The sequence below is a fragment of the Hoplias malabaricus genome, chromosome 18 (genome assembly GCF_029633855.1).
Source record: "Hoplias malabaricus isolate fHopMal1 chromosome 18, fHopMal1.hap1, whole genome shotgun sequence".
Classification (NCBI taxonomy): Eukaryota; Metazoa; Chordata; class Actinopteri; order Characiformes; family Erythrinidae; genus Hoplias; species Hoplias malabaricus.
In genome coordinates this window covers 11,383,917-11,401,287 of record NC_089817.1, presented here as the reverse complement: position 1 = coordinate 11,401,287, position 17,371 = coordinate 11,383,917, and the positions used below count along the sequence as shown (strand labels likewise).

General features: G+C 37.3%; 2 protein-coding genes across 4 annotated transcripts; one reads left to right on the top strand and one right to left on the bottom strand.

Moving 5' to 3' along the window:
- The first annotated feature begins 120 nt into the window (after positions 1–120).
- On the top strand, positions 121–8,532 carry tpte (transmembrane phosphatase with tensin homology). Of its 3 annotated transcripts, none has more exons than XM_066650702.1 (20): positions 121–425; positions 653–711; positions 1,157–1,231; positions 2,316–2,393; positions 2,517–2,564; positions 2,648–2,806; positions 3,467–3,586; positions 3,875–3,974; positions 4,190–4,253; positions 4,344–4,408; positions 4,521–4,581; positions 4,668–4,749; positions 4,844–4,932; positions 5,982–6,043; positions 6,138–6,218; positions 6,298–6,403; positions 6,789–6,886; positions 7,685–7,780; positions 7,870–7,940; positions 8,053–8,532. In XM_066650702.1, exons 3-20 carry the CDS (start codon positions 1,182–1,184, stop codon positions 8,153–8,155), a joined length of 1,533 nt encoding a protein of 510 aa, XP_066506799.1. In that variant the 5' UTR covers positions 121–425; positions 653–711; positions 1,157–1,181; the 3' UTR covers positions 8,156–8,532. The 3 variants fall into 3 exon arrangements, with proteins under 3 accessions (XP_066506799.1, XP_066506798.1, XP_066506800.1); XM_066650701.1 differs by having other exon boundaries at positions 1,152–1,231; XM_066650703.1 differs by lacking the exon at positions 1,157–1,231 and having other exon boundaries at positions 122–425.
- A 1,358-nt stretch (positions 8,533–9,890) lies between these two features.
- On the bottom strand, positions 9,891–16,075 carry smpd1 (sphingomyelin phosphodiesterase 1). The gene is made up of 6 exons (XM_066651485.1): positions 14,912–16,075; positions 13,666–14,441; positions 12,739–12,910; positions 12,385–12,461; positions 11,378–11,523; positions 9,891–11,213 (listed from the first exon to the last, which is right to left on the bottom strand). The coding sequence occupies exons 1-6, from the start codon at positions 15,137–15,139 to the stop codon at positions 10,786–10,788; spliced, it is 1,827 nt and encodes a 608-aa protein (XP_066507582.1). The 5' UTR covers positions 15,140–16,075; the 3' UTR covers positions 9,891–10,785.
- Positions 16,076–17,371: the final 1,296 nt, after the last annotated feature.

The following is a 17,371-nucleotide window of genomic DNA, read 5'->3' as shown; positions in this document are numbered from 1 at the left end:
GCAAAAATGTTTTTAATTAAATATTTTACATTTTTAGATTGAAGAATATATTCCAGGTGTCTGTAACTCCATATGTTTTAGTTTAGCAGTTTTTTTTCCATGGGGGGTGGGGGTGAAGAGAACTGAGTACGCGAGGAAGTTAAAAATCCGCTACGTTTGCAAGGAATGGGCGGATAAGTAGAATGGTGGAAAGAAGGAAGAAAAATAACACTATGAACCTTTGAACTGGTTTCCTCAGTATCCCCGAGTCACGGGACTGTCAGAAGAACATAGTAAAGGAATGGCGATACAGAGTTGGACAAAAATACGCCCGAGCATTTAATACCTGGGAAGTCTAGCTGGTTTTTGATCTACTGAAAAAAAGAAAACACTGCAAAGAAAACAAAAGGAGTGGGAATACTGTAACCTTCCGCGGATGCTGACTGGTGTGTATCAGTTTGCTTTAGCACTATTTTAAATCCTGTAATTTGGCTTTAACCACAGAGGACTACGAGCTGAATGTTCAAAGCTTCATTTTTTAGACTTAAAGACGATCTTTAGACCACGGACCTGAGAGTTTTCCCGTGAAGTCCGTTAAAACGTTCTTGCATTTGCAGATTCCTGAGGGAAAAGATGCATGTATGCTATTTTTGTATGCTTTCCCTCTCCACAGGCCCCGAATTCAACGCCGAATTGTTTAACAAGACAACGGAAACGGAGAAATAAAGTGAAGTAAGTGTATTTTCTCAGGATTAAGAAGATAAAAAAGGATGGATATGTGTCGTAACGGTGATTTGGGATTCGAGAAAATTCAATGTTTATTTTTTTCTCATTTCCAGTCCATTTCCATCTTATTTTGGTCAAATATAACAACTGAAAGGTTCATCACATTTAAAGGTGCATAGGTGATTTTATTTAATTTAATCCATTTTCTAACTAGAACAAATTAACTGTACAATATGATCAATACTTATTGTAGTTATGGCAACAGTATGAGAGTTCTGTGCCTGAGAACAACTGTTTTAAAAATGAATTTGAGAGGGCAGATCTGTCTTTGTGGTTGTGGTTCACCTGATTGTCAGTAGGTGAGCTAATGACACAGAGGGGCAATGAAATTGCCTGGTGCACCTTTAAAATTGGGGATAACTGCTGATTTTCTTCTTATGGAACAGAACAGGTGACAAGCAAAAAAATAAATAAAAATGTCATCTGTACATTTTAAACCTGGCCCGGATTCCAAAGAAGTTAATGGGTGAGTGAATTGACATTAAACTAAATGACTTACTTTTAACCAGCACTAATGACCTTTATTCTTTCAGCATTTAAGCCACGAAATCAGATTGCTTTTCCTCTCCAAACATGGTGCTTACATGCACACATTTTCAACGGCTTTGCACTACTAAATTTACGGGCTTTTTCATAAAACAATCATGGTGAGCACAAGACAAACTCTGATGGGAAAAACCAAACATGAGACTTCCTACTCTATACGGAGCCAAGTATGTTAACGTCTCACTAATGCAGCAAAACTTTGCATCTCTTTAATAGTTTGTAATGAAAAAGAAAATATTTTTATTGTTAATAATAATTATTATAATTAGTTTTAAGTATTTCTATTGCTTCACACATGGAATCTGAACAGAATGTTAAGAACATCTAGTATATTTGGATTAAATAATTTAAATATACGAAAAACAGGAGATGCAGGATTTTGTCCTTTAAAAAGGAAAAAAAAAACTGTGGGTCACTTTCATTTTCCAGACTTTAATTTACCACAGTTAAGGTGGATAAATTTTCTAAAATCATTGGTTATTCTAGTGATCTGGGCTGCCCCGGCTGCACTATATGTCCTAAGGATTGTAGACACCCATTTACCTGTTTGTCCTGAGTTTGCATCAGTAAAATGCACTACTCTTCTGAAAACAGTTTAAAGTAGGTTTTAAAACTTGGATGTTGGTTGATTAGTTTAGGATGGCAAAACACGTCCTATTTGCCCCAAAGGTATTGAATTGAACACCATCACTTCTGAAAACACATTTCACTGTATAGCCCTTGAGCCTGCACTCTGCATTGGGCCTCATAACTTCAGGATCATGTTTGGCCCCTCCATAGCATACTGGTGGTGCTTTCTTTATGTAAGTGATGTGTGTTCAAATACTGAACATTAAAAGTAGAAGAATTTATTGGATTTACTAATTAAAAGGGTGTCTGAAAACTTTGGGGCATATAGTTATAAAAATTAAAGAGGTTGTTTTTTTTTTTTGGGGGGGGGGGATCTCTCTCTCTCTCTCTCTCTCTCTCCCCTTCACTTTCTTCTTTTTTTTTTTATTGGCCAGGAACTTTATAATGGAAGAAGCTCAAGTCCAGATTGATGATGGCAAAGAGGGAAGTGAGGAACCAGACACAATGTACTAGTAAGTGTCTTTTCTAGATCTCAGAACCTTCTCTAATCTATACATTATAGACCAGATGTAACGTAATATTCTTGTATATATATATTTTTTTGTACTTATCTCCCCTTTCATTTTTTTTTTCAGTCACATCAGGAGAAAAATAGCTCCTTTTGTAATGTCCTTTGGGTTTCGGTGAGTGATTCACTTTGTTGAAAACTACCATTTTCGATGCAGTATATGGAATGTGCACATTTATTGTGTATTGTCCTTTTTAGTGTCTTTGGAGTTGTGCTCATCATAGTGGACATTGTGTTGGTCATTATTGACCTATCCTTAAATAACGTTCCTGAAGTAAGAACTCCACTGGCGATCATCTCCTTGGTCATCTCTCTCTTCTTTGTCATCGATGTGCTGCTGAGGATTTATGTAGAAGGGTTAGTGAGAGATCATTTGTTTCTGATAGTTCTGCATGTTCTTTTCACTTGATTTCCATTTTACCATACAGTTAAATATTTTAATGTTTGCAAGCAGACATTTTGAAAAATCGGTGCAAACTTTAGAATTCATCTCCTTGCAGTGACAGTTTAGATTCTTTGCTCTTTTCCAGTTTGAACTCATGAATATGTCCTCATTTAATACTAACCAGAAAATGAAAGCGCTGTTTTATCAAAAAGACACTAGTTTGTTGTAGCAGGAACTATTGTAATGGCAGCAGTTTCCTGTCTGACCAGTGTGACACTTGTTTGACAGTTTTGTAAGCCATGTACCTTGAAGCTATGTTCCTTGGAAATAGTTTTAGCCTGAAGTTAAAGGGAAGTTTCATTAAAAAATTGCATTTTACATTTACACTTCTCTCATTACTCTAAATATTTTTTAGTTATTGAATTAGTTATGGTAGTGTAAACTGCAACTGCAAATAGCATACATTAATGTCCAAACACTGTGCCATGACTTACTCTGACGTTACAATAATTGTCCCACTAACATCCAAAAAACTGGAAGGATTTTAGACTGAGTTTGGACAGTTCTTTTCTTGACACTTCTGACAGCTTAAGAACAGTATGTATGTAATTCTTTTGCTCTTCATGTTCCAGATTTAAGAAGTACTTCAGCTCCAAGCTAAACATCATTGATGCATTAATTGTAATCATCACTCTGGTTGTCAGTATGGTTTATACATTCAGCAGCTTCTCTGGGGCAGACTTGATTCCAAGGTGCACTTAAATATATTCCTGTTTTCATCTTAAATTTTAACAAAAGTATTCTTGTCATCAGACAATTAGTTAATGTTTGCCTTTTAGTGCATGTTCTAAACTCACTGGCCTCTTCATTTAGGTATTATTAAAAGTGGAGTGCAGGCATATCCCACACATTTATTTTAATGTAATATTTTAGCTGTTATTTCTTAGTTTGGACTGCTAAGATAATACATTGTCTTGTATGTAACTCTTGGCCAGGCATGTCTTTTAATTAACATGACCCGCTCTGGCTACAATCAACAGGTTGGTGAGCATCTTGAGGGCTATGAGAATTGTTATTCTAGTACGTGTCTTTCGCCTAGCTTCTCAGAAGAAAGAGCTGGAGAAAGTCACCAGAAGAATGGTGAGGTTCAAGGATATGCCTTTTAGAATTGTTTATTAATAATATTAGTATTGAAATATCAATTATGCAACATATGATGCAGAGATGATTTTAAAAATAATTGTTCAACATTTTTATAATTACTTTTTTTCCATTCAGTTGAATCATCCTTTTCAGGTGGATTTGTAAACACTGTACTGTTTGTGTACTCACTGTAATATTTGTGACTCTTAAAGGTATCAGAAAACAAAAGGCGGTACCAAAAGGATGGATTTGATCTGGATCTCACCTATGTCACAGGTTGCGTTGCTGTATATATTCTATACTTTTAATTATGTTAAAAGGATGTCTCTTCATGATAAAATATTGATTTTCTCTTTGCTTATTCAGACAGAGTTATTGCCATGTCCTTCCCTTCATCTGGAAAGCAGGCACTCTACAGAAATCCCATTAAAGTAAGCCTAGTGTTTCGTTGGAAGGAAACTTCAAGAAGTAAATTATTAGCGTATTAAATGCTTATTTATCAGTGCTATAATTTTACATCAGTTTGATAAATGTCTGTTTTAGGAAGTGGTCAGATTCCTGGACACAAAGCATTCAGATCATTACAGAGTTTACAATCTCTGCAGTAAGTAAACTCTGTTGCACTGCTATTTATTTGTCTCACTAAACAACTCTGAGTAGTAGTAGTAGCACATTCTCTCTCTTTTTCAGGTGAAAAAGGCTATGATCCAGTACTCTTCCATTACAGAGTGGAACGTGTCATGATTGATGACCACAATGTGCCATCTTTGGAGTAAGTATAAAGGAACCACTTTTCAGACTGCTTTCCCTTTAATGACTCATTTGTATGAGTTTTTTGAGTTGTAACACATTGTTATTGTTCTCAGGGACATGCTGAGGTACACTGCAAGTGTGAGGGAGTGGATGGCTGCTGATCTAAGTAACATCATAGCCATCCACTGCAAAGGTGGAAAAGGTAACACTACTGTTTAAAATCCTCTGAAACCTTGCAAGTTCATCCAAAACCATTCCTTAGAACTGTACATATTTTTCTCTTATTCCCAATGTCACCAGCAAAGATGTGTTTATTATCCAGATTTCCTTATTTTATTTAGCATGGTGAAACTCTTATCCTACAAACGTCAATTTTATATCATCACATGCTTGCCAGAATCTATAATCATAAAAACAATTGCTCATTTAATATCTGACACTGTAAGATTAAAATCAAATTATTAAAATATTATAATTAAAAGAAATTAACTACTGCATGCACAAGAAATATCAGCCTGAAGTTGCATCCTACCTTTACATACTTAATAGCTCTTGAAGTCAAACAGGCCGAGCCACTGCTCTCTTAAAGGCAGGAATAGGGCAATATCCTCATCTCTTTTCATGCTTTAAAATTCTGAGGTTTCCAAACCACTCCGGATGCTCTTTCTCAGCCATGGTTGAGAGAACAAGAGGACACTGGAGCCATTTCAGACCAAGACACTAAGTTTGTTTCCCATTTATGGAGCAAGGGTCACGTACAAACACTGACCTGTTTCCAGTACACTTACAGACCAGAGAGCTAGCAAGTTGTGAGGGAACACCATTCTCTGAACATTACATTGAAGGGGTTATGGAGTCCATCACCACTTGAAACCACTTTTTTGGCAACATAAATGACGCGTGCCACTAAATAAATTTTCAGATGCGTTTGGGCTGTATATATAATATAAGGTAAAATAATATTGCAAATTTTATTAGTAATGTCATTTAGTTCAAATAATCAGAATATTATGTAATGACAAGACAAACTGATTATTTGATATTACTTTAAAATTCAAAGTGCTTTGAGGCTAGTGTGATGATTTAGGGATGCACTTTCTATAATTTCTACCTGTTGGTAAGCTGCATTAGCCTTATAGCTCATGTGAACCAACACTAAACATGTTTAATTGGATCACCTGCATCTGGAGTAAGCGGAATTTTTCATGGATTTTTGTTAAGTCATCAAAATGTGTGTTTGTGCTGTGTCAGGGCGCACAGGGACGATGGTGTGTACATGGCTGATTGACAGTGATCAGTTTGAAAGTGCACAGGTATTGTACCTCTATGGCAAAACATATGGAGACGTGCATTTAGACTGTCAAGACTTGCTCTTTTATCTTCTCTCTTTCCTGATGTGTGCTGCAGGATAGTCTGGACTACTTTGGAGAGAGACGCACTGACAAAAGCATGAGCTCCAAGTTCCAAGGTGTGGAAACTCCATCTCAGGTGAGTCATGCTGACGTTTGCAGACTGTGACTGTTTTCAGAAGAAGTTAGTTTGACAGGTTCTGTTCCTGTGACTGTAGAGCAGATACGTTGGGTACTATGAGGTCATGAAGAACAAGTATGACCGGCAGCTGCCTCCTCCTCAGAGCCTGAAAGTAAAGAGTTTTCGCATTCACTCAATCGCAGGTAATTGCATAAAGCATTAAACAATACAGTTTGATCTCTGAATGTGGGATGTATACACTGTGCTTCAGAAGTTAGCTTAAAAAAACTCAACTAAATAATTTTAAAAGGAGTATAAAGAATATGCACAAAATATAATGACTGTGTACATAAACCTAGTTGGTACTTGATTACCACTTTATAATGGTATTTTCCATGTTATATGGATTTAAAAATATATTGCTAAATATTGACATCAAATCTTTTTGTTTTTTAGCTTAGCTTTTAAAGAGTAATCTTGCCCCTGTGTCAGTCAAAACACAATCTCTGTATCAAGGAGAAATATGCTACTGTCACTTACATTAATACAGAAGCTTCACTCAATGGAGATTTGTGAACTGTCATGCAGGTGTGGGGAAAGGGAATGGAAGTGATCTGAAGGTGCGGATCATAGTGAGGAAGGAACAGGTGTTTCAGTGTGTCTGTGCCAAGCAGGAGAACTGTGCAGTAAGTCCACTCTTAAAAATTGAATCTGCTAGTGAAAACAATGTTTCTTTCAGAAGATTATATACAGAGGGTCTCATAGATTTAAACCAGACTGTCTGTGAGGAGTTTTGTGTGTTCTCCCAGTGTCCGCGTGGGTTTCCTCTGGGTGCTTCGGTTTCCTCCCACAGTCCAAAAACACACGTTGGTACGTGAATTGGCGACTCAAAGTGTGTGTGTGTGTGTGTGTGTGTGTGTGTGTGTGTGTGTTGCCCTGTGAAGGACTGGCGCCCCCTCCAGGGTGTATTCCTGCCTTGCGCACAATGATTCCAGGTAGGCTCTGGACCCACAGTGACCCTGAATTGGATAAGCGGTTACAGATAATGAATGAATATAAACAAAATAACGTTATTTTAAATAACAAAACACATATGAAAATATTTACATTTTTACACTATTTCTAGGCGTTACAATTCAAGCTAATGTGTCACAGACCAACACAGGGCATTTGTATAAATGTGAATTCATTCATTTATTCATTGTCTGTAACCGCTTATCCAGTTCAGGTTCGCAGTGGGTCCGGAGCCTACCCGGAATCACTGGGCACAAGGCAGTAACACACCCCGGAGGTGGTCAAATGTGAATTTTAAAGATAAATACTGATATTTGTGTAAATCATGGTTTTATTCTGGCACAGGTTTGTAAACTCGTTTTAGAAATTGACTCAAAATTGAAGCATTTTCGCTGGATGCTCCTTGAATGTAGAACTTTTGTCGTTTCGTCAAACGTTGTGTTTTTTTTTTTATATAAATATTTCACCAGGTGTTCCCAGATGTTGAAAACAATGCAGTGGTGATCAGTTTAAAAGAAGGGCCAGTGGTTTGTGGAGATGTGAAGGTCATGTTTGAATCCAGTGCTGTAAGTTATCTGATTTAATTGTGTCTCTTCTGTAAAGCATCACTACTGGGTTTTAATTGATTTATTCTACACCTTATGTCTATGTCCAGGGTCTTCCAAAAGGATATGAGGACTGTCCGTTTTATTTTTGGTTCAACACTTCGTTTATAGAGAACAACAGGTGCTATTTTCTTTATCAAAACTCAACTAAGTATCTACTGAAGGGTTTGTTGGCTGTCAGATTTTTTTGCTGTATTTCTTTGCTGTATTTTAATGTTGTAATCTCAACACAGGCTCTACCTATCAAGGGATGAACTGGACAACCCACATAAATCCAAAACCTGGGACATCTACTTGGAGGATTTTGGTATAACTGTGTCATTCTGTGACCCCTAATGAGGGGGAGGATGTAGACATCACAGCCCAGGGCTGGATCCTTCTAGAAATTCACATTTATTTTCTGGAACCCACAACTCTTGTAAAAAGTGATAAATATTTGGCTCATGAGGTGCTGGGAGCAAAAACACAGGCTAAATTGTGAGCCCCAAGACGGTAAAATATTTGTAGACTTTTCACTTAACCATACGTAGCACCTAGTTATGGGTTTTTGTTTACATCCTTTCAAATTAAATTTCAAAGGACAAATAAAGGGACATTTTTCAAGTAAGGTTAATAAGTTGCAGTAAGATCTATTGCCTGGTGTAAGTCATTGAGGACAAACAGCTTGACTGGGCTTTGCCTTCACTGTTCAGATGCTGTTTTTTTTTTTTTTTTTTTTTTTTTTTTTTTTTTTTTTTTTTTTTATATAATAAGCAGATGTTTAGCGTTATAGGCCTCCATAGGTTTAAGCTTCCTACACTTAACTTTCACCATGTCACTCAGAATAATTATCTGTAATGTGCATTGCAAATAAAATGTACAAATCTGCATCCTACAGATGAAAACTTGACAGATGAAATCAAAGCTGTGTTGTTTGTTGGCATTACCTGACATATTTTGAATAAATAAATAAATACCTGTTCTTTCCTTTGAATGGTGAAGGATACTGAATGAAGCATTTACTGTAACATTTTAAATGAAGCTTAGACACTTTTTTTTTTATTTGATTGACTTTTTTGCTGGATTGAAATCAGCAGTATTTATATATATATATATATAGTGTGTGTGTGCAAAATTTTACTTAGGCTATTCATTATACCAGTGCTATGTCAATTTTTCCATTAAACTTAAAAATTCACGTAATGTATTAAAAACTATAAAATAAATGTTTAATATTCTAATAGTCATGCCATACTACATGGGGTAGAATGGGGTAGGATGAGCAATAATAATGTGGTCCTTAAAGAAATTGAATGCAGGAATATAGTTTAAGTATCTGACAGGTGTAAAACATCCAAAAGAGGGTGTACCTCCTACTTGGAACTGGCTCAGGCCTGCAGAGATACACTTTTCACTCATATTACCTCACCCTCCTAATGTTTTGCCTTTATTTTTTGACATCTTTGAACATGACTTCAATGTTTACTACTGACACCTTGTGGACTCTGTCCATGTTACATGTAAATGCATTTGAGAAGCTCACGAGCATTCTTCAAAACTACATCCATGTGCAGAGAACATTCATTCACTTAATTTAAGAATATTTTCCTTCAGATAAACAGTAAGCTTTCATATGAGAATCAGGTTGTGTTGCTTCCCTTATGAAGTTGTACACTATACATCTGATGTGGATGGCATTTGAATAATGGGCTGACCTCCCTAAATACATCACTGAATGTATTTGGGATTATTTGGATCTTGAACAGGAAATTAAACCAGTTAAGGTTTTGAAAGGCAGAAAAATATCCTTAAGATTTTCTACAAATACATCTGTAAATAACTGAATCTGTAACATTCAGTGAGCAATTTTGTTAATTTGGTAACAAGACTTTTTTGTAGCTTCATGCTATATAAACACATTTTTGACAGGAACTAAAATTAAATGTGTGGTGGACTTTTGCAGGGTACTGTACCATACAGTTTGTTCACTTGTGAGCCTGCAGCTAAGTCATTTTTCTTTAAAACACAATACGTAGTGGAATTGTTCAATTTTCCTCATCAAAACACATTGTAAAATATGTGAAATGCAGAATATCAAAAATTTATTTAATCATTCATTCAAAATCTACCTCATAAAATCAACATTGAAAATCTATAGAAGTTAAATCAACATTTCATCACATCCAGTGTGTAGTTACCAACTAGAAACAATGAGCTTTTCTACTCATGTTCACATTCAGACATGTGACTTTATAAAGAATGAGGCCAACATTAACCAGTAAAGAGAGTTCTATATGGTGCAATGTGTAAAACATTTTACTATGTACACAAGTATATAGATACTCTTTAAAACCAAGTTGGCCTGAAAACATAGATCTAGTGATATTGTGAATGAAATGATAAAAGCAGTTGAACAGTGCAAAAGGACATTGTCATAATCATATCACTCCACACTGTTTGGAAACCAGGTACTCTCCATAGAGTAAGCATGTGCGAGTGAGTCTTTATGTAATTTCAATATGTAACAAAGTGCATATCATTCTCTTTCAAGTGACATATACTTTCCCTATTTTTAAAATGATTCCATTTCAAACATTGTTTGCATTAGTATTCTAACTAATTGCATTAGTATTCTAATTTTTGACTGTGATGATTAGAATTACATTACAATTTCATTCGTTACCTTCAAGACCCTGAGATACATTCACCAAATGCACACTTGTATTTAATAATTAGTGGTAAGAATTAAAGTATTTAGGCAAATGTGCACAATAATACCAAAAGGAACAGAATTAATGGGTAATAATTACAGAATTTAAAAAAGGGCTCAAAAATGCTACATACTCCACAAACAATAAAGTAACAGCTCAAAGAGGTTCCTTCTAAAGAGCCAGGAAAAATTATACTTTGGGAAAATCTCTAGTTTTCAAATACTGTCTTTGAAACTATGGAGGTTGTTAAAATCTTGTAAGATCCACATTAACTAATCAGCAGAGGGTTTTCCAGACAGACTGTGCTTTTTGTCCTTTGGTTTTGTTCAGAAGATCACATTGCTGCAACAGGTCATAGCGGCCACTGCGCAGAAAACAGATCAATGTACTCTTACACACATCTATACAGGGTGCAGATACATGGCCTTTGTGTCTGAGGTACCAAAAGACCTGGAAGGCATGGTCATCGGTAATAAACGCTTGGATCAAATAGTTCCAGTTTGAGGGGAACAGAGTGGGCAGACCATAGGCCTGAGAGGCCCGATAGAGCAGAGTCCATGCTGGGTCTGGGTCAGGCTTGGAAAGCTCTCCTGAGTCATCCTGATAACCATTAGCTAAAGTGAGGTTCATGATGAAGGTTTCATGATCCAGGACCAGACGACTGCTGCCAGGGTAATTACCATCAAAATGGTACACACGATATCCTAATTACAAAATCAGAAAAAAGATTGATATTAAAAATAAACCTTTGTTCCCTCCCTTGCTTCTTTCACCAGGGGAGTATGCAGACGCATAAAACATATACTATCCAGCAAACTAGATAATGACCACTGAATAACCTTGTGCATGATCATGTACATTAACATACCTGGATTCAGGTTTATGTAAGTGGTAACACTTGGAGCAATGTAAGCCACTCCCACAGGGCGAGTCATCGTCTCCTCATCGTAAAACACCTGAAATTCATCAAGGTGTGTGTGTCCAAAAAACTGTCCGGTTATAGTACTTTCATACCTAGTATAAAAACAAGGGAGGTAGTAACTTAAAAGAACATTCCAGTTTCAAACAAGAGCATAATTTTTATTTTTGAGTTTTATAGTGCAGTATTATATTCCTCTGCTTCATCAACCTGACAGGAGTCACCATTTCATATTTCATACTTCTGTTCACCCATGTTCTCACACTTCAATATCCAGCAATATACAAATAACCACTATAAACACTGTGGTGTCAAAAATGCTCACCACAAGCCTAAGTCTTTGAGACATAGGCTAATGACAAAAGTTAGCATTATTGTAAAATTTATCATCTTGCAAAATCATAAAGTAAACACAGATTCTTTATGTTATACAGATGTTTATTCAGAACAATATCCCAGAGACGCTTTTAAATCTTTTCAGCAAGATAAAAAGTAGCCAAAGTGAGATAAGGTATATCTTGCCAACTTCGGCTTTAAGTTTGTTTTTCTCCTCAGCTGTTGGGTCAGATAAGTTTAAGCAAACCGATTTCTCAATCACACTGAAGATTTACAGATTTACAATGGTTTTCAGCTACAGCTTCAATAAGATACTGTCTTCCTAGTGGTATCATTAACTATCTGGCATCCTTCCAAATCCATGACAACTTTTATGATAATACTTTAAGAACAACAAAGAGTAAAATAAAGAATTATTAACATTGTATACACTGACCCAGCAGAACTACATCATCTGATCAATGTCTAAAATGACTTCAAGTCCAAGAACAGAAGTTTCACTTCTCAGAATAGAACTGCATCCAGGAAGTGCTGTAAAATCTGAAGTCATCTGTTTTTGTTACAGCAGGGACTAAGACAATTATTAGTTAATATAGTGGCAAGTTTAGCTTGGTACTGACCTGTTGACTATGTGATAGTAATTCCAGCTCCAGCTGGTCAAACACAGTCCAGGGGGAATGTGGCCAATGATGTGAACCTATTAAAAAAGAGAGGAAGAGAACTTTGACAAATAACAAACTTAACCTCGAGTAGTCGTGTGAGACTAGACCAATATCCTCTTTTTTTTAACATAACCATAACTTATGCTTGCACATACTGCCCCTAAAAATGGCCCACTCCCTTCTGGCTTAACAGCTATATATAAAATAACAGCTGCTAGTTAATATGTGGAATCGTTTAAAACCAATTAAACCTCAAATGTAGTGTTTACGAATAGTGAAAGTGTAGTCTAGTTTACCAGGTAGTTTTTCTACCTTTTCTCCTTTGTTCTCTGCCTCCTGCAGGATGTTTATGAGCCATTGCAGCTGGCCTGCTGGGTCTGTGGAGTTCACCATCAGCCAGAAATTCTCTCTGGCACAGAAGTTCATATTTAAGGACACCACCCGCAGACCTGGCTGAACTTGTGCTGAGTAGAACCCCCCTCGTCTGAAAAGTAAAGCGTTAGGTATCTCATTTTAATTAAGGCCAACATGTTGACAAAAATCACAAGATCAGTGGATATTATTTCCTGTAGAAATTTTTTCCAATCTGCTTGAAGTAAACCCACAATGATTAAATTCAAGAGAGTTTTCTTGAAAATATCATAAAAAAGATTTTGACTAATTAGACCAGAGTAAACTATGCTCTGAAAGGTCCAGCAGTGAACTATTAAAAAACAAGCAGTTCCAAGAACATATTATTTGTCTCTTTGCAGTTCAAACAGGAAAACAGCTGACCTCCAAACTGCATGTTTATCTCCTACATGTTTATCTCTCTAGCAGAACACTGTCAAAAAAAATAGTGCACCGTGATTTGAACAGTACATGAAGATGGATTATATTCAAGATCATTCTGTCTTACTACACTGACAATCAGAGCATAAACAAAACTCAAATCCATTGTATGAGGGATACATTATATATGTAAAATGATACATACTTTACACAGTTTTACACAAAAAAGGCATTTTTTTCAGTTAATTTAAAAAATTTACTAAAATTAACAAATCCTAAGACATTATTTGTTTACTATCTCCTGTTTAAAATGACCTTTAACAATTTGAAAAATATCTTTAAAATGTGTGCCAGATAAGAACAAATAACACAGAGCAAGTACAAAGCAAACAGCACTAACATCACTATAAATGAGTTCCAATGATTTTTATTTTTACAAAAAAAATACAATGACTGTGTGTTGCTTACTTCAAGGTCTCCAGTGCTCCAGCTGGTAACCAGGGAGTCCACTCCTCAGCCATGGTATCATACAGCCACTGAGACGAGCGGTTCCCATGCACAAATGGAGGAGGGAAGCTGTTAACTGGTGTGCTTTCATGGTTTCCAACAGCTGGGTACACAGTAACACTGGGTCCAAGGTACTTCCGGATGAGCCTAGAGATGGTGGTTAGCTCATTTAACTGCTGAGCCCTTGTTTGGGACCAAACATTGTGTGCAGGTATGTCTCCAGTCCAGTACACCCAGTCCCAAGGTCCTGCCTTGGCTAAATTTTGCAAAAGATTTTCTACTGTATGGAGAGGGAGGTCACACTTACTGTAGGTGCCCCAATAACCCGCACCAGGATGCATCCAGCTAGGCTTACCAGAATCATTCCGGCAGCACAACGGTTCTTGACACTCAACAGAGCTACCCTCTGCATACTCTGCATCCCAATGGATATCAGTGAGGAACAGCACACGACTCTGAGGGGAACCAGGCTTTGGTGGGTTTGGAGGAACCACTGGAGGTTTGGGAACTTTGGGCAGTGTGACATTCCAAGGGGCATAGATGTCAAAATGGCCACAAGTGGGTCCCAGCAGTAAAGCACAGGCTTCTGAGGGCCAGAGAATTGACTGTTGAAGGGCGCGGATGAAGTCATCACGGAAGAGCTCTGTTATATCCTTACACACTTTCTCCTCAGCCAAATGTAAACGCATGCAGGCTTCTCCAACGACACGAGCCACATGCTCTGTGTTTGTGTCACTCTTTAGAGACAAACAAAAGAACACAAAATGTTACCACAACAGTTTCCTCTTGTACAGTCTTTTAAACACAAACAGGCAGTCACACTCAGAACTTTCTATATGAATCCAAGAACTACCTTTTAGAAACTGATAACTACTCAAACTATTTAAAAAAGTCTAAAGAAACTGCACATTAAAGTAGACCAATCAGAGGTTTATTTAATTAATTTCACAGTCATAACATACTAATTTGACCAAAGATTCTGGCCTGCTGTATATGAATTTATTTTATTTATTTTTCTAAACATTATGTATTATTATCAGTGGGACACAATAATGGCTCCCCAGTTGCGGAAACACACCATATTATTACGACCTGAATTATATTTAACACACAGCACAGTCAACATTCAATATCCTGATATTGATACAGGCTCAGCTACAAAAAAAAAGAAATGTAGGAACTTGTAGAAGGGGAAGCTGCTTCTTACCAAAAGGGCAATGTCCACGACGGTGAAAAGAGCTTTACACAGCGAACAGCTTATATTATGCCAGCTGAACATAAGCTGAAAATTATTTATCTGTTTCACAACTCCCAGGTCGGCGATGTCGTTCTCATCTTGAAGGGGATACGATTTCCCAACGGGGGGCAGCAACAAAACAACGCCAATGAAAGTAAACACTAACAGAAATATCTCTCTGAGCTTTAGAGAGAACATAGTTCAAAATCCAGATATTGGCAACCCAACGCCAAACACTAAGAAGTTCGAAGTGGTTCTGAACTGCTGTCAAATAAAACCATGAGGACTTCAGCGAACTGCTCAAAGAGGCTGACTCACTACAGCGCTCTCAGCTCAAGCAGGAAGCTCAACCACCATCAGACTGCACCTCTTTTCACAGCGCTACTGTGATAAACACAGCAAAAACTGTCAAGAAAAAACACAATACAACGCCAGAGTCACTTCTGCGGTTTCCCTTGTCGGCCCTTTCCACAACACCATGCCCAGCCAGCGTCGTTCAACAGTCAGCTGAGAGACCACGTGACGTTCATGAATCTCTCTCAGCCAATGGTCGAAGTGTAAACAGTACATTGATAAGCCACAACATTATAACCCCCTCCACACAACTCTGACCCGCCAAGGCATGGACTCTGCTCTAAAACCATTAAAGGAGACATGTGGTATGAAGATGTTACCCAGCTAACAGGGAACGTTCCCACAACTTTGGCTAACGTTACGTAAATGTTCTCCTAATGTTAGTTAGAAACGTTCCAGCTGAAAGTTACATGAACATGTTACATGAGTATATGTATGGTATTCTTTAGACACATAAAAGGAAAGAGTCACCTGTTTTACAGTCTCATTTACACCAGTGTTTGAGAATAAGGTACACCATTAAAAGATGTGGATCCATTGAATGTGTTCAACTTGATTTTTTTTGTCTTGTTATATTTAATTTACTAATATATTTAAGATAATCTAGTAGTTGTTTTACTTACTTTATCTTTTACTTTTTCCTATCTTTTCCAAACTGAAATTTCGTAACAACTGCATGAAAAACTGCTGTTAGGAGAAATAACGTTTTCCACAGTACTGCCCAGTTTGCATACTGTTGCAAAGTTACAGAGATGGATGGAGCCAATTTTGTCCGGTTTTCTAGATGGGGCTTCTCTGCTGACAAGGTAAAATAAAATTAAATAAAAATTAATAAAAATTATTCATTCATCCATAACCTCTTATCCAGTCCAGAGCCTACCTGGAATCATTGGGTGCAAGGCGGGAATACACCCCGGAGGGGGCGCCAGTCCGTCACAGAGCAACATACACACATTCACTCACACCTAAGGACACTTTTTGAGTCGCCAACCCACATACGGAAACCCGCGCAGTCACGGGGAGAACACACCAAACCCCTCACAGACGGTCACCCGGAGCGGGACTCGAACCCACAACCTCCAGGTCGCTGGAGCTGTGTGACTGCGACACTACCTGCTGCATTATATATCCCACGGATTTAAAAGCTAACCGATTTTAGTTACCAGAGCAAACATTAGTTAACAGCTATTTAATGTTAGCTAAGATTAGCTCATTTAGAAAGCCAGCTGTAGCCTAGTTGTTACTATGCTGTCCCCTTTTGTCCGCGCACACTAATACCCGTGTTACACCAAATTCTGTGACCATCGAATTCTGTGACCCTAGAGGGCGCTACTTCACAGCTGCCGTCAGAATTTGTGACCCCCACTGAATCTCCATATAAACCTTATAAACATTCAGGTTTAAGTACATTTATGTAATTAATATTTAGTGGGGTCACAAATTCTGACGGCAGCTGTCAGAAACTTTGAGCCCTATTGTTGGACATGAATTAGCGCCCTCTAGGGTCACAAAACTCGACGTGTTGTGCTACCTTGTCGAAATGTGCTTCCATTGTGTACTTTTGTAGTTAACAGGAGATGCTGCATACAGGCGTATAAGCAGGAGATATGCACAGCCCAAATCCCGTTATTAAAGATATGATTCGATACGGTAATAAGAAATTATTTTATAATTTTTTACATTTAATTCGCTGTGTATAGTTTTTGAACACTCAAGCAAATAATAAGTGAACTATGATTTTGTAATGCTCCGGAGAAAAGCACATGAAGCGGTAGAACAACTTCAGAATACAACTCGTCAGAATACAGGTGTTATGCCGAATTCAGCACTCCCGCCGCGACAGGCATCTCCTGTCGGGAGCGCGCGCATATTTAAGCTATATTCAGTCAGCGACAATATGTAACCGGAAATAGTTTTTTTTTCTACCGTATTTCCGTTTCAAAATAAAAGACGCAGGAATCCTTGTGTCGTCTTATGAAAAAAAAACCCTTAATCTTTTTTGGACCTGAACATTTTTACGTTAATGTATAAAAGTACATTAAAGCTGTGCATTTAGTACAAAAATGTAATTATTTA

What these genes read in the sequence shown, in the direction of transcription:
- tpte (XM_066650702.1), top strand. Translation starts at nt 1,182, where the DNA reads ATGTCATCTGTACATTTTAAACCTGGCCCGGATTCCAAAGAAGTTAAT. An exon ending in GAACCAGACACAATGTACTA is followed by an intron (nt 2,394 to 2,516) that starts GTAAGTGTCTTT and finishes TTTTTTTTTCAG; the next exon opens with TCACATCAGGAGAAAAATAG. An exon ending in GGGGCAGACTTGATTCCAAG is followed by an intron (nt 3,587 to 3,874) that starts GTGCACTTAAAT and finishes TACAATCAACAG; the next exon opens with GTTGGTGAGCATCTTGAGGG.
- smpd1 (XM_066651485.1), bottom strand. Translation starts at nt 15,139, where the DNA reads ATGTTCTCTCTAAAGCTCAGAGAGATATTTCTGTTAGTGTTTACTTTC. An exon ending in CAGAGAACAAAGGAGAAAAG is followed by an intron (nt 12,462 to 12,738) that starts GTAGAAAAACTA and finishes CTTTTTTAATAG; the next exon opens with GTTCACATCATTGGCCACAT. An exon ending in TTACATAAACCTGAATCCAG is followed by an intron (nt 11,214 to 11,377) that starts GTATGTTAATGT and finishes TTTTGTAATTAG; the next exon opens with GATATCGTGTGTACCATTTT.